At 48.7% G+C, this 21,350-nt stretch overlaps 1 protein-coding gene across 2 annotated transcripts in view; it reads left to right on the top strand.

Moving 5' to 3' along the window:
* The window catches only part of HTT (huntingtin), a 1,924,961-nt gene that overhangs the window by 1,630,236 nt on the left and 273,375 nt on the right, over positions 1–21,350 (top strand). For both annotated transcript variants that reach the window (XM_078678546.1, XM_078678545.1), the window contains 2 exons: positions 1,117–1,271; positions 20,657–20,796. In XM_078678546.1, coding sequence (XP_078534672.1) covers positions 1,117–1,271; positions 20,657–20,796 — 295 coding nt within the window. The remainder of the gene's footprint in view (positions 1–1,116; positions 1,272–20,656; positions 20,797–21,350) is intronic.

The raw sequence follows: 21,350 nt of genomic DNA, 5'->3' as shown, positions 1-21,350 counted from the left end.
AGTAGATACCGCCACTTCATCCTGGCGAACGCGGAGTCGACCGACACCAACTACCGGCGCGCAGGGGTACTGCTCCGAATTTTTTTTGCCAGATCCAGTTTGACGCCTGAGGGTAATTCTACGGTAAGGAATCTATAACTAATATACATTTCTTAGGGATATATCGTTAACAAAGGTAAGTAACTTGTTCTTTAGTGCCATTTAAGAAGCGCCTTGTTGTCGTCTGGTATATGCACGGCTTAAAAGGCCAGGGCACCATAGCTGTGGTGGAACCGCATGGCATCCAGATTCGAGTGGGTCCACAGGCCTCGCCACGCAACCCAGATTGGTCCGCTCACCAGGGCAGTAGCACAGGTCCCTGGCCCTTCAGCGACACCCCTGCTTCAAACCGTCTGTCAGCCAGTTGTACGGGTTTCTTCTATTTTATTTTGTAGCCGTAAATTCACTCTGAGTTTAAGGTCGTATTGGAGTTTTTTTAAGGCTATGTTTTATGAGCAGAAGAAATCATAACCCCCCCATTAACAAAGTAGTTTCAGAAATGTTATATGTGTAACTATGTTTTAGGCTGGTCTGTGAACTTGGGCACAAATAGATTAGGTAATTTTACCAGCATCACATAGTATGTTCAAGCGTGGAGCCTGGGATTAGAAATCAGGTCACCTAGAATTAAAGTGGTTTAGACCTAATCTCTTCCCCTGCACCTTGTTAATGTATTAGTTGTAAACTTCTTGTATTTTAAGGTTGCTCTATTACTGTATCTTTATAAGATAGTTCATTCCTTCAGTTGGTTCCTGTTGGTCATATTTAAAGCAAGAATACTTCTCAAATAATTAATAACTTTAAATATTCATATCAGGGGGCCTGGTAATATATCCCTTACTGCACTAATTTTACGAGTAACTGCCTCAATAGCCTGCAATCAACATTTGAAGTCGACATACATTTTATACACCTCACAGTAAATTCAAAGTGTGTTTCCCAAAGTACATGCATTGTAGCTGATTTAGGTAGAAATGTGTTGTGTTCGGGGAGGGGGGGGGGGGATAGCAGACATTTAACTTTTATTTCATGTGTTTGATAATGGTCTCTGTATTAATGCTCAAATTCATTTTACAGGAAGACACAGAGAGAACCCAAATCAATGTTCTTGCTGTGCAAGCCATAACATCATTGGTGTTGAGTGCAATGACTATCCCTTTTGCAGGAAATCCAGCAATTAGTTGTTTAGAGCAGCAACCCCGCAATAAAACTTTAAAAGCATTGGATACAAGGTATGTTAGTGCTAATAAGCACAACAATATTATATAAGTTTTGGTTTAACTGCCTGATTGACTGGAACTTTGAAATCTTATAGTACAAAGCATTTGCTGTAAAATCAGTCACATACATTTACTTGATATCTACTGTACTAGTTGCACTATTTCTAATATAGTTGTAGCCAGGTGTTAGTGATAGTGTGCAATTGTAATATCTATTATTGCGCGTAATTTTTGGTACAGTCTTGTTTAGTATTGTAATAGTTGTAATTTTAGTATCTGTTCTCTGCTTTTCCCCTTCCCGCTGCTGCTGCCCCTGCGGCCCCTCCCCCCTGTCCACACCCGTTCCCGCCTCCCAGCTGCTCGTCCCTCCCCTTCTTAATGGCAGCCGCTATGCGGTCGCGTCGCTGGTGCGCCAAAAGCGTGCCTAAGGCAAGCCCGTCCGCGTCCTGTCCAGCGCCAGGGACCCTGCATCTCGAACCACCCACCACTACAGCACTGCCGCCCTCCACGCACTCAACCCCGAAAGACTCAAGGCCACGCCATACATGACCTACAGCCAGTTCTCCTGCCTCCAGTGCCTCCAGACCTTCACCGCCACCTCCACCTCCAACACCGCTGATGCCAACACCAGCGATACCTTAAGATGCATCCTCCTCAACGTGCGCTCTGTGCACAAACACGCCATGGAGATCTGGAACCTACTCGACTCCCTCTCGCTCGACATCACCTTCTTCACGGAGACCTGGACCAACACCTCCTCCGCCCTCAACATCAACACCACCATTCCGGACGGATGTAGGATCCAGAGGAAGAACCGCCCCAACCACCCACAAGAACACCCTCCGCTTCACCACCTCCAGTAAAACCTTCCCCTCCGCCGAACACCAGCACTTCCAGATCCAGACCAGCCCCAACTCCACACTCCACGGAACCCTCGTCAACAGACCCCCGAGCCTCCTTCGCCGCCACCATCACCGACCTCATCGCACCCTATGCCATCGCCTCAATGAACTACATACTCATCGGAGACCTGAACTTCCACCTCGACAACCAGAGTGACCCCAACTCCAGCACCCCTCACGACAACTTCACCAACATCAGACTGAAACAACTCGTCACCCCACCGACCCACAGGGCAGGACACACCCTCGACCCCATCTTCGCAGCAAGAAACAGCGTTCACTTCAGCCACACAACGCAACCATCATGGACCGACCACCACTGTGAACACTTCACTCTCGACAAACCCAAGACTCCCAACCAGCCCCCCGCCCACCATGAAGGAACTGGAGCAATGTCACCGACGAGCAACTGAACTCCACCTGAGACAACCACACCTCAGCATGCGACGCCAACGGCGCAGCCAGGGAATTCTACACTTGGATCTACAGCTGCGCAGACGAGCTCGCCCGCTACACAACCTCAACAAACAGCGCCCCTGGAAAGCGGCCTGGTTCACCACCGATCTCCAAGAAGCCAGACACACCTGCAGATGCCTGGAGAAGAACTGGAGAAACACCAGGACACCCCAAAACTACACCACCTACAAGGACGCCAAAACGGACTGCCACAACCGAATCAGAACCACCAAGAGGAATTTCATCCACAACAAAATCCTCTCCAACTCCACCAACTCCAAGGAACTCTTCAGTGTCATTCAGGAAAAACCTCGATGACAGTTTCGTCAACCATCCACCAGATGCAACAGCCAGCCCGCCCTCAGACACACCAGCCAGCCCAACATCTCCACCTGGACGCCGATCACGACCGAAGACACCGCCTCGACCATGAAAGGCATCCACTCAGGGGCCCCCACCGACCCCTGCCCTCCACACATCAACCACAGAGCCGCCATCACACCCGTACTACAATGCACCATCAACACCACCTTCGAAACAGGCTCCTTCCTAGACGACTGGAAACGTGCAGAAGTCAGGTATATGCTCAAGAAGCCCACAGCTGACCCCACGGACCTCAAGAACTACCGGCCCATCTCGCTCCTCCCCTTCGTGGCCAGAGTTGCAGAGAAAACAGTCAACAGAGAACTGACACGATTCATCAAAGACAACGCCATCCTCACCCCATCCCAATCTGGATTCTGAAGCAACCACAGCATCAAGACCGCCCTGCTCGCCGACACAGACGACATCCCCACCCTCCTGGACCAAAGCCACTCCGCAGCCCTTATCCTACTCGACCTTTCAGCAGCCTTTGACACTGTCTCCCACCGCACACTCACCGGCGGAGTCCCACAGGGGTCATCACAAAGCCCGACCCTCTTCAACATCTACACGGCCGCCATCGTCCGACAACATGACCTCAACATCGTATCCTACTCTGTCGACACCCAGCTCATCCTATCCCACACCAAAGACCCCACCACCGACTCAACTTCCAGAAAGGAATGCAGGCGTCCCAGTCTGGATGACCAACAGCTGCCCAGAGCTGAACGCCAAGAAGACAGAAGTCTTAGCACCGGGTGGCCGACCGCCCTCGGAAGCCCACCGACCCCCTCGGACCACACCAGAAACCTCTGCATCGTACTCGACTCATTCCTCACCATGAACCAACAGTTCAAGGCCGTCAACTCCAGCTGCTTCAACACCCTCCGCATCCTTCGCAATATTTTCAAATGGATCCCCCCCCCCCCCGAGTCAAGGAAGACGGTCACCCAGGCACACATCAACTGCAGACTGGACTACTGAAACGCACTCTAGGCCGGCATAAACAAGTCCCTACTCCGCAAACTCCAGATGATACAGAACACCGCCACCAGACTCATCCTCAGCATCCCCCGGCACAAACACATCAGTCAACTCCTGCGAAGGCTCCACTGGCTCCTTGTGGACGAAAGAGACACCTTCAAAATCCTCACCCACGCCTACAAATGCCTACACAACACCGGACCCAAATACCTTAACGACTGAATCAACTTCCACGTACCCAATAGAAACCTGCGGTCTTCCAACCTCGCGCTAGCCGAAACCCCGCGCATCTGCATAGCCAAGGCAGGCGGAATATCCTTCTCTCACATTGCGGCCAAAACCTGGAAAGAGCTCCCGGCAGGTATCAGATGTGCCTCCTCCCTGAACACCTTCAGGAAGACCCTCAAGGCCTGGCTCTTCGGCTAACCAGACCTGCGAACCCAACCCCCACCCCCGCCCCAGCGCCTTCAGACCCTCACGTGTGAGTAGCGCGCTTACAATCCTCTGATTGATTGATTGCTAAGTAGTTTCTTTTTGTAGAAAGGTGTTCTCATACTCGTTTCTTGCCATTTCCTAGCCTTTTAAAAACATGTCACATCATGAGATGTAGTAATATGCATACATACTAAATTAGAGTACGAAATGCCTAGCTCAGTGGAAGTGATGGCAGTTTTCCATTCACTTTTTCATACTGTCAGAGATTTATGTTTTTTGTTTAAAATCGTTGAGATTTCATAGACATCCACATTCTCTCTTTCTCTTCTTTTACTATTCGTTAACCTTCATGATTGTTTTTTTTTAATAGATTTTTTACAGAGGTGTGATTACAAATGTGCTGGTTTGTATGTATGACGATAAAGGCATTTGTTGTCATAGTTCATAAATTCATCATAGGATCAAGGTAGTGTTAATAACCAATTCTACCTCTACTTTCAAGTTGATTTCTGAATAAATTTAATTCTATTCCTATCTAGATTTTTTCCACTACCTTCTTAACACCCAGAAGAAATGTGTTCACCTTCAGTGTGAAGAGTGCTTTAAAATGTTACATATACAAGACAAAAAAGTGAGGAAGACTAAATGGCTCTTGGTCATTGCATGATTTTATAGTGAACTGCTCAGAAGATATTCCTTCTGCAGAGATCTGCAGGCAGCTATTTGCTAATCAGTTTACATGGCTTTGTTACATTGACTCTGATTCTAGTAAGCTATGCATCTCTGCAAATCGTTTTGAGTAGAGTGTCTTTATTCTTCAGATGTCTAACATATTTCTGGTGTCTTGTGCGAGTTTTTCCTGCCTCAGGATTGGTTATAAGCTTGTTCACTGTTCATGAATATTAGTTATGAACCTTTGAATGCAGAAAGAAACGCTACTTCTAATTCTATGTCTTCATCATTAAATTCTGCACTGAATTTGTAAACAATCTTCCCTTATCTCTATGAAGCATTAACAGTAGATTCAAATGGACATCCGCTTAGTAAGATCCTACTTTCATATTAATGTTCGAAAAAGGAACTGTCAACCACCTCAACTATACCCATTGACATCACATGGTCAGGGTAAGGGCCTTTTTTCAGTGTGGGTTTCTTTTATCAATAACGTTTCATTGCCTACCTCCTTTCATTTTGTGATACAGAAGTTTTCAAATACACATATTCTTGGTTCACGTTGTCTTATTCTGATGGATACATCTGCCTGTGGATTCCTCACCTTACAAATATCCCCTGCGCCAGCATTCCGCTGAATGTTTTCCTAGCTCTCCACGCCGACAAGGACGTCCGCTCCGCTCGTGACTCCGCATGACTTCACCGGAGCCATAAGAGAGCCTCGTCAGCGTGATGATGTCCGTTCTCTTTTTTCCGCGCCGTCGACTTGTAATGGTTTTCTAGCACTCTCCATATTTGTGGAGTTACTTTGTTTTTCCTTCTGCTTTAACTGTTGCTAGAAGTGATGTCGTCTTCGAGAAAGTCTGGTTTTAAGCCCTTTAGGGAATGTGGGGGTCGCATGTCCATCACTGACCCCCATGAAGATTGTTTATGGTGTTTGTCGTCGGATCACGATGTGGAGGACTGTTCCTGTTGCAGGAAAATGAAACCTAAAGCACTTAAGGAACGGGAAGCCAAGTTGTTTCTGGCTAAGGCGAAGAAAGAAGATAGAGGACGTAAGCGTGATAAGTCGAAGTCGTCGAATTCTCGTACATCGAAGTCGAGGAAGCACTAGAAAAAAAGAAGACACCGATCTCGGTGCCGCTCGTCGAAGGGTAAGTCTTCCAGGTCATCTTCGCCTGCCCCTCGACGTCACTGTAAGGACTTTGTATCTCCTTCGCCCTTTCCTTCTCTTCGTTTGACTTTAATGCCGATGTCTCTGTCATGGCAATTTACGGCGCCGAGTCTCAACTCCGTTGATAGAACCCTCGGCGCCTTCTGGTGAGCCCTCCTCTCGGCCTCGTGTGGATCTCATGCCTCCTTCGGAGCCTTCTTCAACGCCGGCTCCAGAGCAGTCGGCGCTGCGTTTGATGCCACCGACGCCTCGTCCGCGGATTCGTTCACGGAGAGAGGCTCAGAGGCTCATAGAAGAGGAGCAGTATCATAGAGAGGAGGTAGAGAAAGGCGAGTTGGAAGAGTCTCTGGATGAATTTGAGGGAATTCAGGAGGCGAGTGGTTTAGATACCTCTCCAGAGTGGGAACTCTCTTCTACAAGGGCTTCTACACCACAGGAGATAGCTCCCTACCATTTGGTGATCAGGAAGGCTGCAGAGCTTTTGGATTTGCAGTTACCTACTGCGGGTTATAAACCAATTTTATTGACTGAGGTTCACCTTCTTCCACAGTTTATTTATTTTTATTTTCAAAGTTTTATATAGCGCGAACAAGATCTTCACAGATATCAGAGCGCTTTACATAGAGGGGTACATGAGGGAACATAGTTAAACAGTAAATCAATAGATCATACAGTACAGATAGGTGGCTGCAAAGCCCATCACGTGAGTAATAAGACAACTCATACAGATAAGTAAATGGGTCAAGCATGTAGTACAGATCGGTGCTGGGTGTTAACAGAGTTCGAGATAATAGATCAAGTGTATTTAGCCATGAGGATAGCTTTTACTTCTTTTTTAAAGAGTGTAGTGGAAGAGATAAGCCTGGTTTCGGGAGGGAGTGAGTTGAACTAACAGTTGAACCTCTGTTACTCTTTAATGAAGCTTTGTTGGATCCTATCCTTGAGGTTTGCCGTAAACCACTCTCTTCGCCTGCCGTTTCTAAGGCTGTGGCTAGAAGGTATAGGACTGCACCAAGGGAATCAGGTTTTCTCTCTTCTCATCCATCTCCAGAGAGTTTGGTGGTGCAGGCATCCTGCTCCAAGCAATCTCCAGGTGCTTTTCCACAGCCCCCAGCTGACAGAGTCTCAAAGAAGATAGTCAGCTTAAAAGGTTGTCTCCTCTTCTAGCATGGCTCTGAAATCGACCAATGCCACTTGTCTGTTGGGCCGTTACTTACATGCTTTGATGGACTCGGCAAAACAATTGGCCCCCAAGTTGCCTGCTGAGGAAAAGAGAAACTTTTGGAGGTTCTGTCGGACGCTCCGGTTGCGGCAAGACAGGCCATTCAATCAGGTCAGGATACGGCTGACTCTGTAGCCAGAGTTATGGGCTCCTCCATAGCTATAAGAAGACAGGCTTGGCTTTGCTCTTCTGGATTTTCCCCTGATGTCCAGGCCACTCTTGTTGATTTGTCCCTTGATGGGTCGAAGCTCTTTGGGGAAAAAGCGGATTCGGCCTTACAAAGGTTTAAGGATTGTAGAGCCACGGCTAAATCCTTGGGATTGCAGACCCAATCGAGAGGTTTTGGCTACAAGAGATATTGTAGCTTTGAAAGATCTTCCTTTCGCAACTTCCGTCAACCTCAGAAGCAGCAGCAGCAGCAAAATCCACTCAATAAATCTTATAGAAGAAGAGCCGGAGGTCGCCTAAATGTTTCTGCCCGCAATCTCTCCTCTTCCTCTTCTGCCTCCCCCGCTCCCTCTGGTACCGCAGGAAAGCAGCCCGAGATCCTGGATCATGTGGGTCCTGCAGGGGGTCGGCTGTCTCCCTTTCTGCAAGGTTGGAAATCGGTTACGACAGACCTATGGGTTTTAAACCTTGTGGAGAATGGGTACACCCTTCCTTTTCAGAAATTTCCTCCTCCGTACCCTCCTTGCCAAGGTTTTTGTTCAGAGGACCATTTGCTTCTTCTACAGAAGGAGGTTCTTGCATTACTACAAAAAGGTGCGATAGAGGTGGTTCTGGAGCAGGAAAGGGGTCAGGGATGCTACTCCAGGTATTTCCTGACCCCCAAAAAGGACGGCAGGTTGCGTCCGATCCTGGACCTCAGGGTCTTGAATTTTTACCTGAAGCAGGAGAAATTCAAGATGCTGACCCTTGCTCAGGTTCTTCTGGTGTTGCAGCAAGAGGACTGGATGGTGTTGATCGACTTACAGGATGCGTATTTTCCCATGCCCATTCTGAATTCGCACAGGAAGTATCTCCGTTTTACGATTGGGTTGCAGCACTACCAGTTTGCGGTCCTTCCATTTGTTCTTGCTACTGCACCTCGAGTCTTCACCAAGGTGATGGCGGTGGTGGCTGCCCATCTCAGGAGGTCGGGATTCCTGTTTTCCCCTATCTGGACGACTGGCTCCTTAAAGCGGAGTCGCCATGATGGTGCTTCATCATCTATGGGTAACATCTCATCTGTTGTACGACTTGGGTTTTTCACTCAATGTGCCCAAATCTCACCTGGTGCCCTCCCAGCGCAACCTGTTCCTAGGGTCGGTCCTCCTCCACAAAGAATTCTCGATGTTCAGGAGATGATCCATTTATTCTACAAAGGAGCGGTTGTTCCAGTTCTGAAGGTCCTTCGCCTGCTCGGTCTGTTCGCTTCCTGCATTCTGTTGGTCAACCATGCCCGCTGGCACATGAGGGTGCTCCAGTGGTGTCTCCGCAGGCAGTGGAACAGCACAACGGAGATCTCATGGAGTCAGTCAGGATCTCCAGAGAAGCTGCAGCGGGTCTGTCTTGGTGGAGCGTGGAGGGCAATCTGTCTCAAGGAAAGGCCTTTCATCTTCCTCCATCGGTGGCCACAGTGATAACGGATGCCTCTACCCTAGGGTGGGGTGCTCATCTGGGGGATCTGGAGATTAAGGGTCTTTGGTCTCCGGAGGAAAGGTTGCTTCACATCAAACTTCTGGAATTGTGAGCGATACGTTTGGCGCTCAAGGCCTTTCTCCCTTCCCTTCGTGGTCAGTCAGTTCAAGTCCTGACGGACAACACTAACGCGATGTGGTATGTAAACAAGCAGGGATGAGTAGGGTTGTACCGTCTCTGCAGAGAGACTTTCCGACTCTGGTCCTGGGCTCAGGACCATCGGATTTGTTTGATGGCAAATCATCTGTCCGGGGTGCTGAAGGTTCGTGTGGACAGTCTCTGTCGGCAGTTCTACGCCGACCACAAGTGGAGGCTTCATCCGGAGGAAGTTCAACACATCTTCCGGACGTGGGGAACTGCTCGGATGGACCTGTTTGCCACTTTCGAGAACGCGCACTGCCCGTTATTCTGCAGTCTCAAATTTCCGAGGCAGGGAGCATTGGGGGACACGTTTCAGTTGAGTTGGAGCTCACAACTCCTTTACGCGCTTCCTCCCATACCCTTGATTCCTCGGGTTCTGAGGAAGATTCGCCAAGACCGGGCCCAAGTCCTATTGATTGCCCCGGATTGGCCAAGACGGGTGTGGTCCACAGACCTCCTTCACCTCTCGTTGCACCCTCCGCTCCGTCTCCCTCTGAGGGTAGACCTCCTCTCGCAGTCGGATGGGCAGGTTCTACACCCCCACCTCCAGAGCCTGCACCTTCATGCCTGGAGATTGAACGGGGCAACCTGAGTTCCTTCTTTATCCCGCCTGACGTGGTGGATGTTATTTTATCAGCCAGGCAACACTCCACCAAGTCTGTTTACTCCTACAGTCAATATTCATTAAATGATGTGGAGAGGCCCACTTGTTGAATGTTCTTACCCCCAAATTTCTGGGTCCATCAGCGATGCCACAACAAATCCAAGAATATTATGGGGCCATGCTGCACCTTTATGCCATGCTTCCAGCTCCCTCAGGCATGCCTCCAGGCCCCAAGTAACCACAAGGTCCTCCACCTAGAACCCCAATCACAGGTTCACCATTGGAACCAGCTGGAACCTCTGGACCTGTTCTGGCCCTGCATCAGTTTTAGTGCCGACTTTGATTATAGCACCACGACCTGCATCAGGCCATCAAGCATCAACGCAGTTGACTCCGGATGATGGAGCGCAAACCTTGCTGCGTTCTGAATCCGAACCGACCTCGCTTCTATCTGGGCTGAGGCCACGCCCTGATTCCCGTGGGCTGAAACCTTCTGGCAATCATTCGGACACATTGCCTTGCCTCAGGTCCTCCACAATCTACTTGGTATGGATTTGATATGGATTTTTATGATGAGGGGTATAAACAGTGCCCCAATATCCAGATGACAAATGGTACTAGGAGCTACAGGATGTCAATGGACTGCATACTTCTACAGGCACTGGCCTAGTAACCTCCAGTCATGATCATGCCACTGAGGACAGTACCTTCTTCATAGTGGTGATGCATAGGGCATCTGAAATACTGGACCTCAAATTGCCCACCATTGTTATGTTATGTTATGTTATGTTATGTTATTTATTTATTTATATAGCGCTCGGCTACTCAAAAAGAGTGTCCCGGCGCTTTATTGGAGAAAGGAAACACTGCAACATAATAACAAACACCAGATAAAAAGAAAGAAAGAAAACCAAGATACCTGATAAAACTCACAATAAACAGACTACTGACTGAACAGCCAAGTTTTAAGGCCTTTTCTAAAGGCCAGCAGGCTAGTGGCTCCCCGTAAAGCAAGCGGCAAAGAATTCCACAACTGTGGCGCCAGCAATCCAAAAGAGCGACCTCCGAGGCGCGCTTTCTTTACACGAGGAACAACTGCCAAGTACAGGGATTCCGACCTCAGAGACCTGGTCGGTTGGTAAAAGACCAGTCTCTTTTGGAGGTACTTGGCTCCCCCCTTGTGAAGAGCCTTATAGGCCAAAGTTAAGGCCTTAAAGGCAATCCGCTTACGGATGGGAAGCCAGTGCAGAGTTTCTAACAGGCCCGACGCACTGGAACGCCTATTCAAACCATAGATTGCTCTTGCAGCGGCATTCTGCACCACTTGAAGCCGCTGCAGCAAGTACTCTGGTAGGCCCAGGTAAAGAATGTTGGAATAATCCAACCTGGACCCAATCAGAGCCTGGACTGTCAATCTCCTGTGCTCCTCGGAAAGCAGGGGCAGAAACCTCCGCAGCATCCTAAGGATGCCGAAGCAAGTGCCCGACACCCCCAAGATCTGGGATTTCAAGGTTAGCCTATTATCCATCTTGACCCCCAGATTCTTGGCAACCTGAGAGGAACAAGACGGGGGGAACATATTCGATGGCCACCAGGCCTGCCAGTCTGGCTCTGTGTCACACCCAAAGAAAAGTACCTCGGACTTATCAGAATTGCACTTGAGGCTGTTCAGATGGAACCAGTGAAAAACAGCCCCAAGGCAATCCCGGATACTCTCCCCATCAAAGTCACCTCCTCTCGTACAAGAGAAGAGGAGCTGGGTGTCATCCGCGTAGGATACGACCTGGGCGCCAAACGACTCCACCAGCGCCGCCAGAGGGGTCATAATGATGTTAAAGAGGGTCGGGCTCAAAATAGAGCCCTGTGGGACCCCGACTCCCAGAGGCGGCATCACGGCGGAATCCGGCGGCGCCCAGATCGTTTGCCGGCGGCCAGCTAGAAAGGAAGAAAACCAGTCGAACACCGTCCCCCGAAGGCCTATCTCAAAGAGTCTGGCGAGAAGACCATCGTGGGGAACGGTGTCGAACGCCGCCGACAAATCTAACATCACCAGCATGACTTTGCCCCCCGAGTCCAGAACCCCTTTAATGGTTTCTGAGACCTCGAGGAGCGCAGTCTCTGTGCTGAGATGGGGACGGAAGCCCGATTGGGTGGCATGCAGGATCTCGTTAGTTTCCAGAAAATTGGACAACACACCTTGTACGTGTTTCTCCAAAATCTTCGTGAGGGCCGGCAGCAGAGAGATGGGCCTATAATTAACTGGGGCCTTCGGATCAAGGCCAGGCTTTTTGAGCAAGGGGATCACCATCGCCTGTTTCCAAGCTTGTGGGACCACTCCATGCTTTAGTGACAGATTTAACAGCGGGTTGGCCAGTGGATTGATCACCTCCGCAACTTTCGCTAAAAATTTAGCCGGGCATGGGTCAAGAGGTGAGCCAGATTTTAAATTGCCCATTAGACCCAAGGAGTCAGTAGCGGAGATCGGTGGAAATACACTCAACGTCACACCTGGCGATGCGGTGAAGTCCGGTTCAATCTGGACCGTGGACACTGGTAGCAGGAATGCCTCCTGGATGCGTTGAATCTTGCTCGTAAAGAAATCAGCAAGGTCCGTAGCCCAGGTGCCTGATGGCTTCTCGCCCGAGGAGTTAGACCAAGGAGAAGTGAATTCTCTCACAATGGAGAAAATCTCCATTGCAGGAGTTCGAAGCAGCTTCTATTCTCCTGGCTAAATATGCTTTTTTTTTCAGGCGAATGTCCCGGTGATAAGCCTTAACCACCGTTTTGTAGGTCTGCTTGGCACCAGTATCATATTGTGCCCGCCAGGCTCTTTCGGCTACCTTGCACTGCTGCCGCTTAGCCGACAGTGCAGCGGTGAACCAAGGCGCGGAGATCCTTTTCGGTGTCGGGCGAGATGTCAGTTCCGGGGCGAGATCATTTAGCCTGTCAAAAAGCCAGTCCTGCAGGGTCTGCAGATCCCTGTCCAAATCGCCGGAGAGGGGGCAAGGATGGAGTACTGCTGCCTGAGCCAGCATCTCTGAGGTTACTCGGTGATATGCCCTATGGACACGACCCTGTTCATGTGCCAAGATGGGCAATGGTTTGCCTATGCCCTTGATCACAAATTTGGCAAGAAAGTGGTCTGACCATAAGACGGGAGTAATCTTTATGTCCTCAAGAGGGGAGGACGAGAATATCTGGTCCAGAGTGTGCCCCTTCTCATGCGTAGGCTCCTGTACATAAGGGATCAGCCCCAGCGGGGTCAGCGCCTCAAACAGTTTAATGGCAGCAGGGTCGGACGGGTCATCCATCCGAAAGTTGAAGTCCCCTGCCACAATACAGTGTTCCGCTTTCAGGGCCAGCCCAACCAGCACCGAATCCAGATCTTCAAAGAAAGTGCCGGGTGCGCCAGGTGGCCTATACACGAGCAGTCCCTTAACGGATTGATGCGGCGATAAAGTAATAGAAAAGGCTAGGGTCTCCGAGCCTCGGATGTCCATTATTGGCAAAATCGTACACGAGATGCCTTTCCTGACCAACAGTGCCACTCCGCCGCCCCTTCCCTTGGCTCTATCCTTCCTGAAGATGTTGTAGTCAGGCGGGATAGCCATGGCTACATTGAGTGAAAAAAACACAATATCCTCATGAAGGTTCTCTAACTTGGACAGACAAATACAGAGTCTCATCTACCTTTTAAAGAGGTCTTGATATATACCCTACTTGAGGCATGGGCAAAACCATGCTCTTGGCCCAAGTTAACAAACAGAAAGCTTCGGGGCATCGCCCAGTTCCAGGAGACCCAGTCTCCTGATGGGACACCCAACATCGAAAAGTTTGGTGGTTTAGGCAGCCACCAGCAATGTCAACCCTAATGTTTTTTCTACTGTTCCACTGGACCGTGAATTTAAGCGCATCAAGACATATGGCAAGAGCATGTTTTCGTCTGCCAGCCTTGCACTGCGGTCAGTCAGCACCAATTGTTTGCTTGGATGTTACTCCCCCGCTCTTTGGGACTCCTGCCCAGGTTTTAACTGTGGTACATGAGAGTTTACAGCCTGTTCTCACATATACCATTCAGGATATGGTCTGGGCACTACAGACTGCATAGGCCAGGCAATTGGAATTAGTGTTGTGTTCAGGCATTGTGCCTGGATGAGGTGCATGAGCTTCTCCTGTGACATCCAGTGTTTACTGATGGACCTGCCCTTTGACGGCTCTTTCCTTTTCTGGGAATAAAAGACTCCCAGTTCTGCCAGAACCAACCTATGCGGCCAGTTTCCTGGTTGAGCCCATGGATTTTAAAGACAGCGTGGACAACATTGGCAGCGTGCAGCAGTCAAAAAACCCCTGGGCAGGATCCAGCATTTTCTCCAGAATGGCAAGCACCCACTTGGGACTAATGGGTCCTGCAATTGTCCATCAGGACTTTGTCCTTCCATTTATCTCCTGGACCGTGGCCCATCTGTCCCTCATGAAGCAGGAAGTCCAGACCCTTCTGCCCAAAGGAGCACTAGAGAGGGGTACCAGTACTAGAAGTGGGTACTGGCTATTACTCTCGCTACTTTCTGGTGCGGAAGAATGACAGAGTCCTTCGTCCAATTTGAGACCTTCGCTTTCTCAATTCCTTTCTTCAGAAGTGCAAATTTAAGATGCTCACCTAGTCCCAGGTTTCATCTGCCCTCGAACTTGGAGACTGGATGGTAGCATTGGACCTGCAGGATGCTTATTTCCACATCTTTGTCCTGCAAGCCAGTGTTGTTGTCTACTGTTCTAGGTGGGGCAAGAGCACTTTCAGTTTGCAGTGCACCCCTTTGGTCTCATCAGTGCCATTTGGGTTTTCACAAAAGTGATTGCAGTGGTTGTTGCACACCTGTGGAGTTTGGGATACCAGTCTTCTCCTGCCTCAGTGATTGACTGCTGTTTCAGCCTCTGTCTTGGTTCATAGTGATGTCATATGGGCACCCTGCAGTAGAATTTTAAATTCTAGTGGGCACAGCACCAGGGAGACCTGTCAGATTGTGCCAGATTTTGGAGGAGACTGCGAAAAACCTGCAGTTGTTGCTGCAGGACCACAACTGGGTGAGCAGTCAACCTCTCTCCTTACCCCGTCCAGAGCTAACAGTGGTGACTGTGTTAGCATTTTTGCATGTTGGAGTTCCCAAGACTGCTCTTTCTCAGAGACAGATTCCACCTAAAGTGGAGCTCAGGACTCCTGTATGCATTCCTGCGCTACTTCTCCTCCCAGAGTTATAAAAATAAAAATACTAATGATCAACTGGACACTAGTCATCCTAGTATGACCGGATTGAGCAGAGAGTGTGGTACCTAGAACTCCTGGGCAGGATCATCTGTCATCCAATCAGGCTGCCGCTTCGGGAAGATCTGCTGTCGCAGAAGCAGGGCAGGGTTCGGCACCTAGGCCTGCTGGTGGCGCCTGGTGTACCCTTCTCGGCAGATACCCTCACTGCCACCCTCCAACAATGCTTCTCATCTCTCCAAAGCCCCTCATGTACAGTTAATTTGTTATAGCACTACTCATATAAGTGTAGGATGTGAGAGCATACTTACATCGCACACACATTATACAGAGACCATGAATCGTACCTGTGTAAATAAGTCTTTAGGAGATGTTGCATACGACAATGAGGATTACCAGGTGTAGGAATCACTCACATTATCGATACCAGTAGTATATTTTAGTGCGTATGGTCTGGGGAAACACAAACTCAGGATTTTAAAAATACCACAATGGTTGGGGTTGGCTCGTCTAATAAGAATGTGTTTCTACCCAAACAAGCCTTTTTATAGCAACATTAAGATAATGAAAGACCGAGGAAAATATTTAAGGTTCTACCCTATACCATGCAGTTTACATTTTTGATGACAGTTCATTGCTCACTGCTGTATTAGGATTGTAACTTATGAACTCCAACTAACAAAAGGATATCTGTGACAAAAGTAGTAACCAACTGAGCTATCCACATAAAATACAGTTCTGTGATATGCTTAGTACATGTTCTTTGGAGCAAGCATATTAATCTTCTGCATTACTTTATGATGAGTCAGAACTGCCGCTAGACAAAAATCCGGTCTCTATGAAGCAGGAAAATTAATCACCAGGGTTATCTTAACATTTTTATTTTTCGTTGAGAGCCTCTTCTCTATTTCCACCAATACTTCCAGAGATGGAGGCATTCCAAAATAGTGTGTAGTTGCATTTCCCTCTGTCTGCTGCCTCTCAAACATTAACCTGAGTCCACATCTCCCCATGTGAAACAGTCTCTATCTGGTAAAATAGGCTCCATACAGGAGTTTCAGTTACTATTTGAAAACCAGCCTTATATGGCTGCCTCTCGAGGGTATTGACAGGCCGCTCCCCCACTCATCATCTTCTAGCCGACCCAAGTCTCCCCTGACTTCCCTCTAAGGCAGTCTAATGGGGGAACACTATTCTGTAGGAGGGTTGAGTATAGTCTAGACACTGCATGACTGGGGAGGGGGGCCCCAGCAATCTGTATTCCAAGTGTGAATCTTCTGGGGCCTCCACATGCAGTCAAAGGAGGTGGCGCAGGTCCTGTTACCGCAGATATTGCCCCCATGACAATTCGTATTGGTCTTGGAGCACTGGTTATGGTATCATCTCTTGGCCCCGCCAAACGTCACCCATTTTGGATATTCCTTTCATGTCCCATTTAGCGTGGCCATCAATAGACCGTAGCCCCTCAGCTGGTCAGAGGCCGACAGTGTGGTTTCTAACGTAAGCCTATCCCTCCATCCCAGGGCTTTGGAAGTGTTGGCCCAAGACTCAACCACTACCGCCATAGGCAGCTGAGGTAAACCCTTTTTATCTTACAGACACCAGACATATTCTTATGTGTCCATTGCTCTTTTGTTCGCCATCACCAAACGTTCCTGCTGAGATAATAAGGCCCACTCATTGATTGACTGCAATTTAGTCTCCCAGTAATACAAACGTAGATTGGGATGGGCTATACGACCATTCGGCGGTTTCCTCGTAAGAGATACCCAGGCTATTCTCGGAGTCCCGCCTCCCCCAAAAGAACCCCCTTGTGGCCTCTACCACTGCCCGGGATAACTTTTCGGTGATTGGGAACAGTGTATTTTGTAGGACATACAGAAACTTTGAGAGATAGATCACTTTGTAGAGTGCTGCTCTACCCATTACGATAGGGGAAGCCTTTTGCATAGTTCCGCCTCACTTTTATATGAGTCCAGGATTTTCTCCAGGTTTTCTACCAGGAATAGGTCTTGATCCTTCGTAATAAATGTTTCCAAGTATATAAACCCCTTGGGCTGCCACGTCAGGGAATGGTGCCAAGCAGTGCTTGTCAGCTTTCCAGAGTAGCGCATCCATATGCAGCCAGCACAACAGAAGTTTGATCGCCAGTGCAAACAGTAGAGGGGAGAGTGGGCACCAATGCCTGGTGCCTCTGCCCAGGGAGAACTCTCTGGGGAAGGCTCTGTTCACTTTTATTCAAGCCACTAGGTCTTTATATAGTAAGCCCACAGAAGAGATAAACCTGCTACCTATCCCCATTCTGTTTAAGATAGCCATCAGATACGGACATTTAAGGGAGTCAAATATCTCCTTGGCATCTAGAGAAAGAAGAAGCATTGGCTCAGTAATCCGGTCACACCGTGCCAAGCAGCCCACCAGCTTGCGGGGGTTATGCTTGTAGGACATGAAGCCCGACCGATCCAGGGCCACCAGTGTGTCGATTACCTGTAGGAGGCGGTTTGCACGGACTTTAGCCAGAATTTGCATTTCTAAATTGAAAAGGGACATTGACTGATAGGAGGCACAGTTGTCCTTGGGCTTACCTTGTTTATGGATTTAGACAACCATCGCCCTACAGAAGTCTCTGGGTAGATCCCCCTCTCAGGACCCTGGTGTGCATTGACCTGAGCGGACACGTTCTGTGTGGTTTTGCATATTTGAACAGTTCTGGGGTAAAGCCATAAGGTCCTGTGGAATTGCTACTTTTGTTTTGGTTTATAGCCTCGGCTAATTCCCTCTACGATAATTCTGCATTGAGAAATTCACTCTCATCTCCCTGTAGCGTAGGAGCTGGATCCTCGCCCACAAAGTCCTCAAGTGTCCGCGGGTGAGCCAACCTCCTCAGCCTGGTACAGGCTCTCTAAGTTTGCCACAAAGGCTTGTGCTATGGTCCCCATGGCCACCGCCTTTGTTCCTGATTCCCCCTCGACCTCAGCAATCCACCTTCAGTCCTCCTTCCTGGCAAGCCACGCTAGCAGCCCCTCCACCTTACTTCCTACTTTATACAGTTTATCCTGCTTTTCCCTGTACATCGCCCTGCTTCCTGGTGATGCAAGTGGCGCCGCTCCTCTTTCCTGCCTCAGTCATACCTGCTACATCCGGGGTGGGGTTGGGCACGTAAGCGGCCTCCCACCAAGCCAGTCGTGACTCAAGTTCTGCAACCTTTTTATCTCTCTCTTTAGGTTTACCAGAGATGTGGAATATGAGACAGTCCCTCAGGACAGTTTTGCAAGCCTCCCATACTGTGAACCTGATTCCACTGTGCCTGAATTGTATTGGGTCGTGGTCTCCACCTCCAGCTTCCTAGTTTGCCATGCAGTTAAGTTTCAGGGGTCCAACTTCAACTCCCCCTTGATCTCTGGAAATCTTTCTGTAAGAGTGCAGTCAGTGGCGAGTGGTCTGCTGTGCCCTGTGCAAGTATATTGGCGTGCCCGAAGCAACCCAATTGGTATTGTGGCATCAGGAAATAGTCATGCCCAGACATGGACCGTATGTGATTAGAATTGCAGGTATACTTTTGGATCCCCAGGTGTTCCTCTGCCCACAGTGTCATGGTGTCCAGAAAGGACGCCAATCGTGTATCTTATCTTGACCTTTCCCCTGATTTTATCTATCTGTCCAGTTCCCCGTGATGAGTCAGATTAAGGTCCCCCCAATCAACAGTAGTGAATGTGGCACTTCCGCCAGCTATGTTCTCATTTTGTCTAGCCCCTTCGTCTGTAGGCTGGGGGAAAGTACCAAGTGGCAAGAGTCAGGTTGACTCCATTCCACTGACCACTCACTGCAGCCTGACAATCCATATTATTAACCAGTATTCGGGTCACCTTTTGGGAGGGGGGGGCGATTGGAACATCAGTATGCCCACCTCTCTTGAGCCTGGCGAATAGACTGCGTACACAAACAGGTTGTATTTACCATGGTGAAGTATTCTACAAGTGTTCCCCCGCAGAGGTCGCTCATCATTCCTCACTTGGCCATCTCAAACCGCCGCTAACATCAGATGATCGTGTCTGCTATCATTGGTGTGACTGCCAGTCTGTCAATCTCCTCTGATCCCACTCTCGAGCCCCTTTAGTCACTAGTATTCTCTTCCAAGTCTTTCATCAGACCCTTCTATTTATTACCTGACCCCCAAGATTGATGCTGTTGATTCTCCACCACTACTGTAGCCCTTCCTATCTCTGCCTGGGATCTTTTTGGAGTTGTCGTTGGGCCCTCGCGTCTTCTCCGACTCAAATTCTGCCACCGCCACTCTTTCTCTGGAGGCTGCTCACACAGTCGTTGGAGAGAGGCTACCCCTTCCCCTCCAGCCTCCCCCTTGCGCTTAGCCTCCCCAAAGCATCCCCAGCTGGGTGGAAAAAGTGCCTTCCCCCCTTCTGCGCACACCCGCAGTTTTGCAGGAAAGAATAAGGCATATTTAAGGTTCTAGGTGCAGAGATGTCTTTTTACTTGGTGGAATGTTTCCAAATTGCTTTTGAACGGCAGTGGCATAGTCTGGATAGATGTTCACTATAGACTCACCTATTTGCCAGGGTCCGGGGGGCCTGCGCCACCTGCAGGATTTGATTTCGTTTATGGACGTTTAGTGATCTCACCACTATCTGTCTAGTTAGAGAGTCTGGCGCCTGTGGCCCAGCCTGGCATCCTATGCAACCGCTCATGAAAATCTTTTAGGCCCCCATCGTACCCACCATCTGCACTTTGGGGTGAACCATTCCCCTCCAGGAACTCGGGGACTGAGTTATCCAGTGTCCAGGAGTGGCAGTGGCACACAACCTAATATTCTGATGATCCCCGCGGCAGGGCCGCTATATGCACGGGGGTGCAACGGCCTCCCCAGATCAGCCAGGACCACCCCCTCATCCAAAGCCCCACGAAGCCTGGTACTTGCCAGCCCATGCCACAAGATTGACCCCAGCTGGATGTTGTCCCACACCACTACACAGGTTCGAGGCTCCGAGGCTGAGGCATGGTCTACTGACATAGCTGCTTATCTGCTCTCATGCCTCACCTCTCCACCGGGGTACGCAGTCTTACTTGTTTTGTGGGGAGACCAGTGTGGGCACACATGTTCTCACCTAGTATGTGAATACCTCAGTGGAAATCTCTTACTAATACTTATCTGGCTGTCTGTACAAGTCAAGTAAGGTCTTTGAAGATATGAATGAAGCCTTTGTTCACTCGCCTTGTGTGATGTATTTTTACAAATTTTGTTAATGAAGAATTACTTTGAGATCTCATTTCTGGCTCTTTCTTGGTACTCTTGTTACAACACTTAATGGAATGCCAGAACGGTATTGGGATATCTAGGGTAGGAAAACAGTTACCAAGTATACAGTAATGGTCAACGCTGGCTGTGGTTGGTCTTGAAGGAAAGTTGAAGTTTATTGTTTTATTTTGGAATTTGTAATACAAAATAACAAAAACTGTTGTAAATGTAATGGGAATGTTTTCTGGAATTGTAGGTTCGGCCGGAAGTTAAGTGTTGTCAGAGGAATTGTGGAACAAGAAATTCAAGCTATGGTGTCAAAGAGAGACAATATTGCAACACATCATTTATACCAGGCTTGGGACCCTGTTCCTTCTTTGTCTGCTGCCACAACAGGTACTTTTGTTTTATGGCCTCATGTTATAGTCATTTGAACAAGGAAACATGAGTCTAACAGGACCATGTGTCAACTATGCTTTTTGTTGTTTCACCCAATGAAAATATATTGGTAATGTGGTAATACTTTCCTTTGATAAGTGTTTTGTTTGCCACTTTTGTATTTCTTGCTTTCAAAATGTGTTCATTACAAAAGGCTTCCACAGCTTAAGCCATGTGAAGATAAATACTTATTTACCCTGATGTTGGCTAATTTATATCCAAATACAGCTTGTGAATAGCACTGTTGTAGTCAGGCCAAAAAACAATGTTTCTAGAAACTTGTAAAGGGACAACTTTTGCTAGTAGTCCTACTTCAAATGAAAAATGTCTCCTTTACTTTGCTCATCCTTGGAAGTATACTCCGGTGTGATATGGCAGAGCTTTGCTTCCAAATTACATGACTTGTGTTGTCCATAATGATGTGCCACTGGTGTCAATTTCGAATTTCTGTTTCACAGACATATGGATCCAAAATCCCCCAAACATGTCCGTTATCTGATAGAGACTACTAG

The sequence above is a fragment of the Lissotriton helveticus genome, chromosome 2_2 (assembly GCF_964261635.1).
Source record: "Lissotriton helveticus chromosome 2_2, aLisHel1.1, whole genome shotgun sequence".
Classification (NCBI taxonomy): Eukaryota; Metazoa; Chordata; class Amphibia; order Caudata; family Salamandridae; genus Lissotriton; species Lissotriton helveticus.
This window is presented reverse-complemented; position numbering and strand designations above follow the sequence as displayed.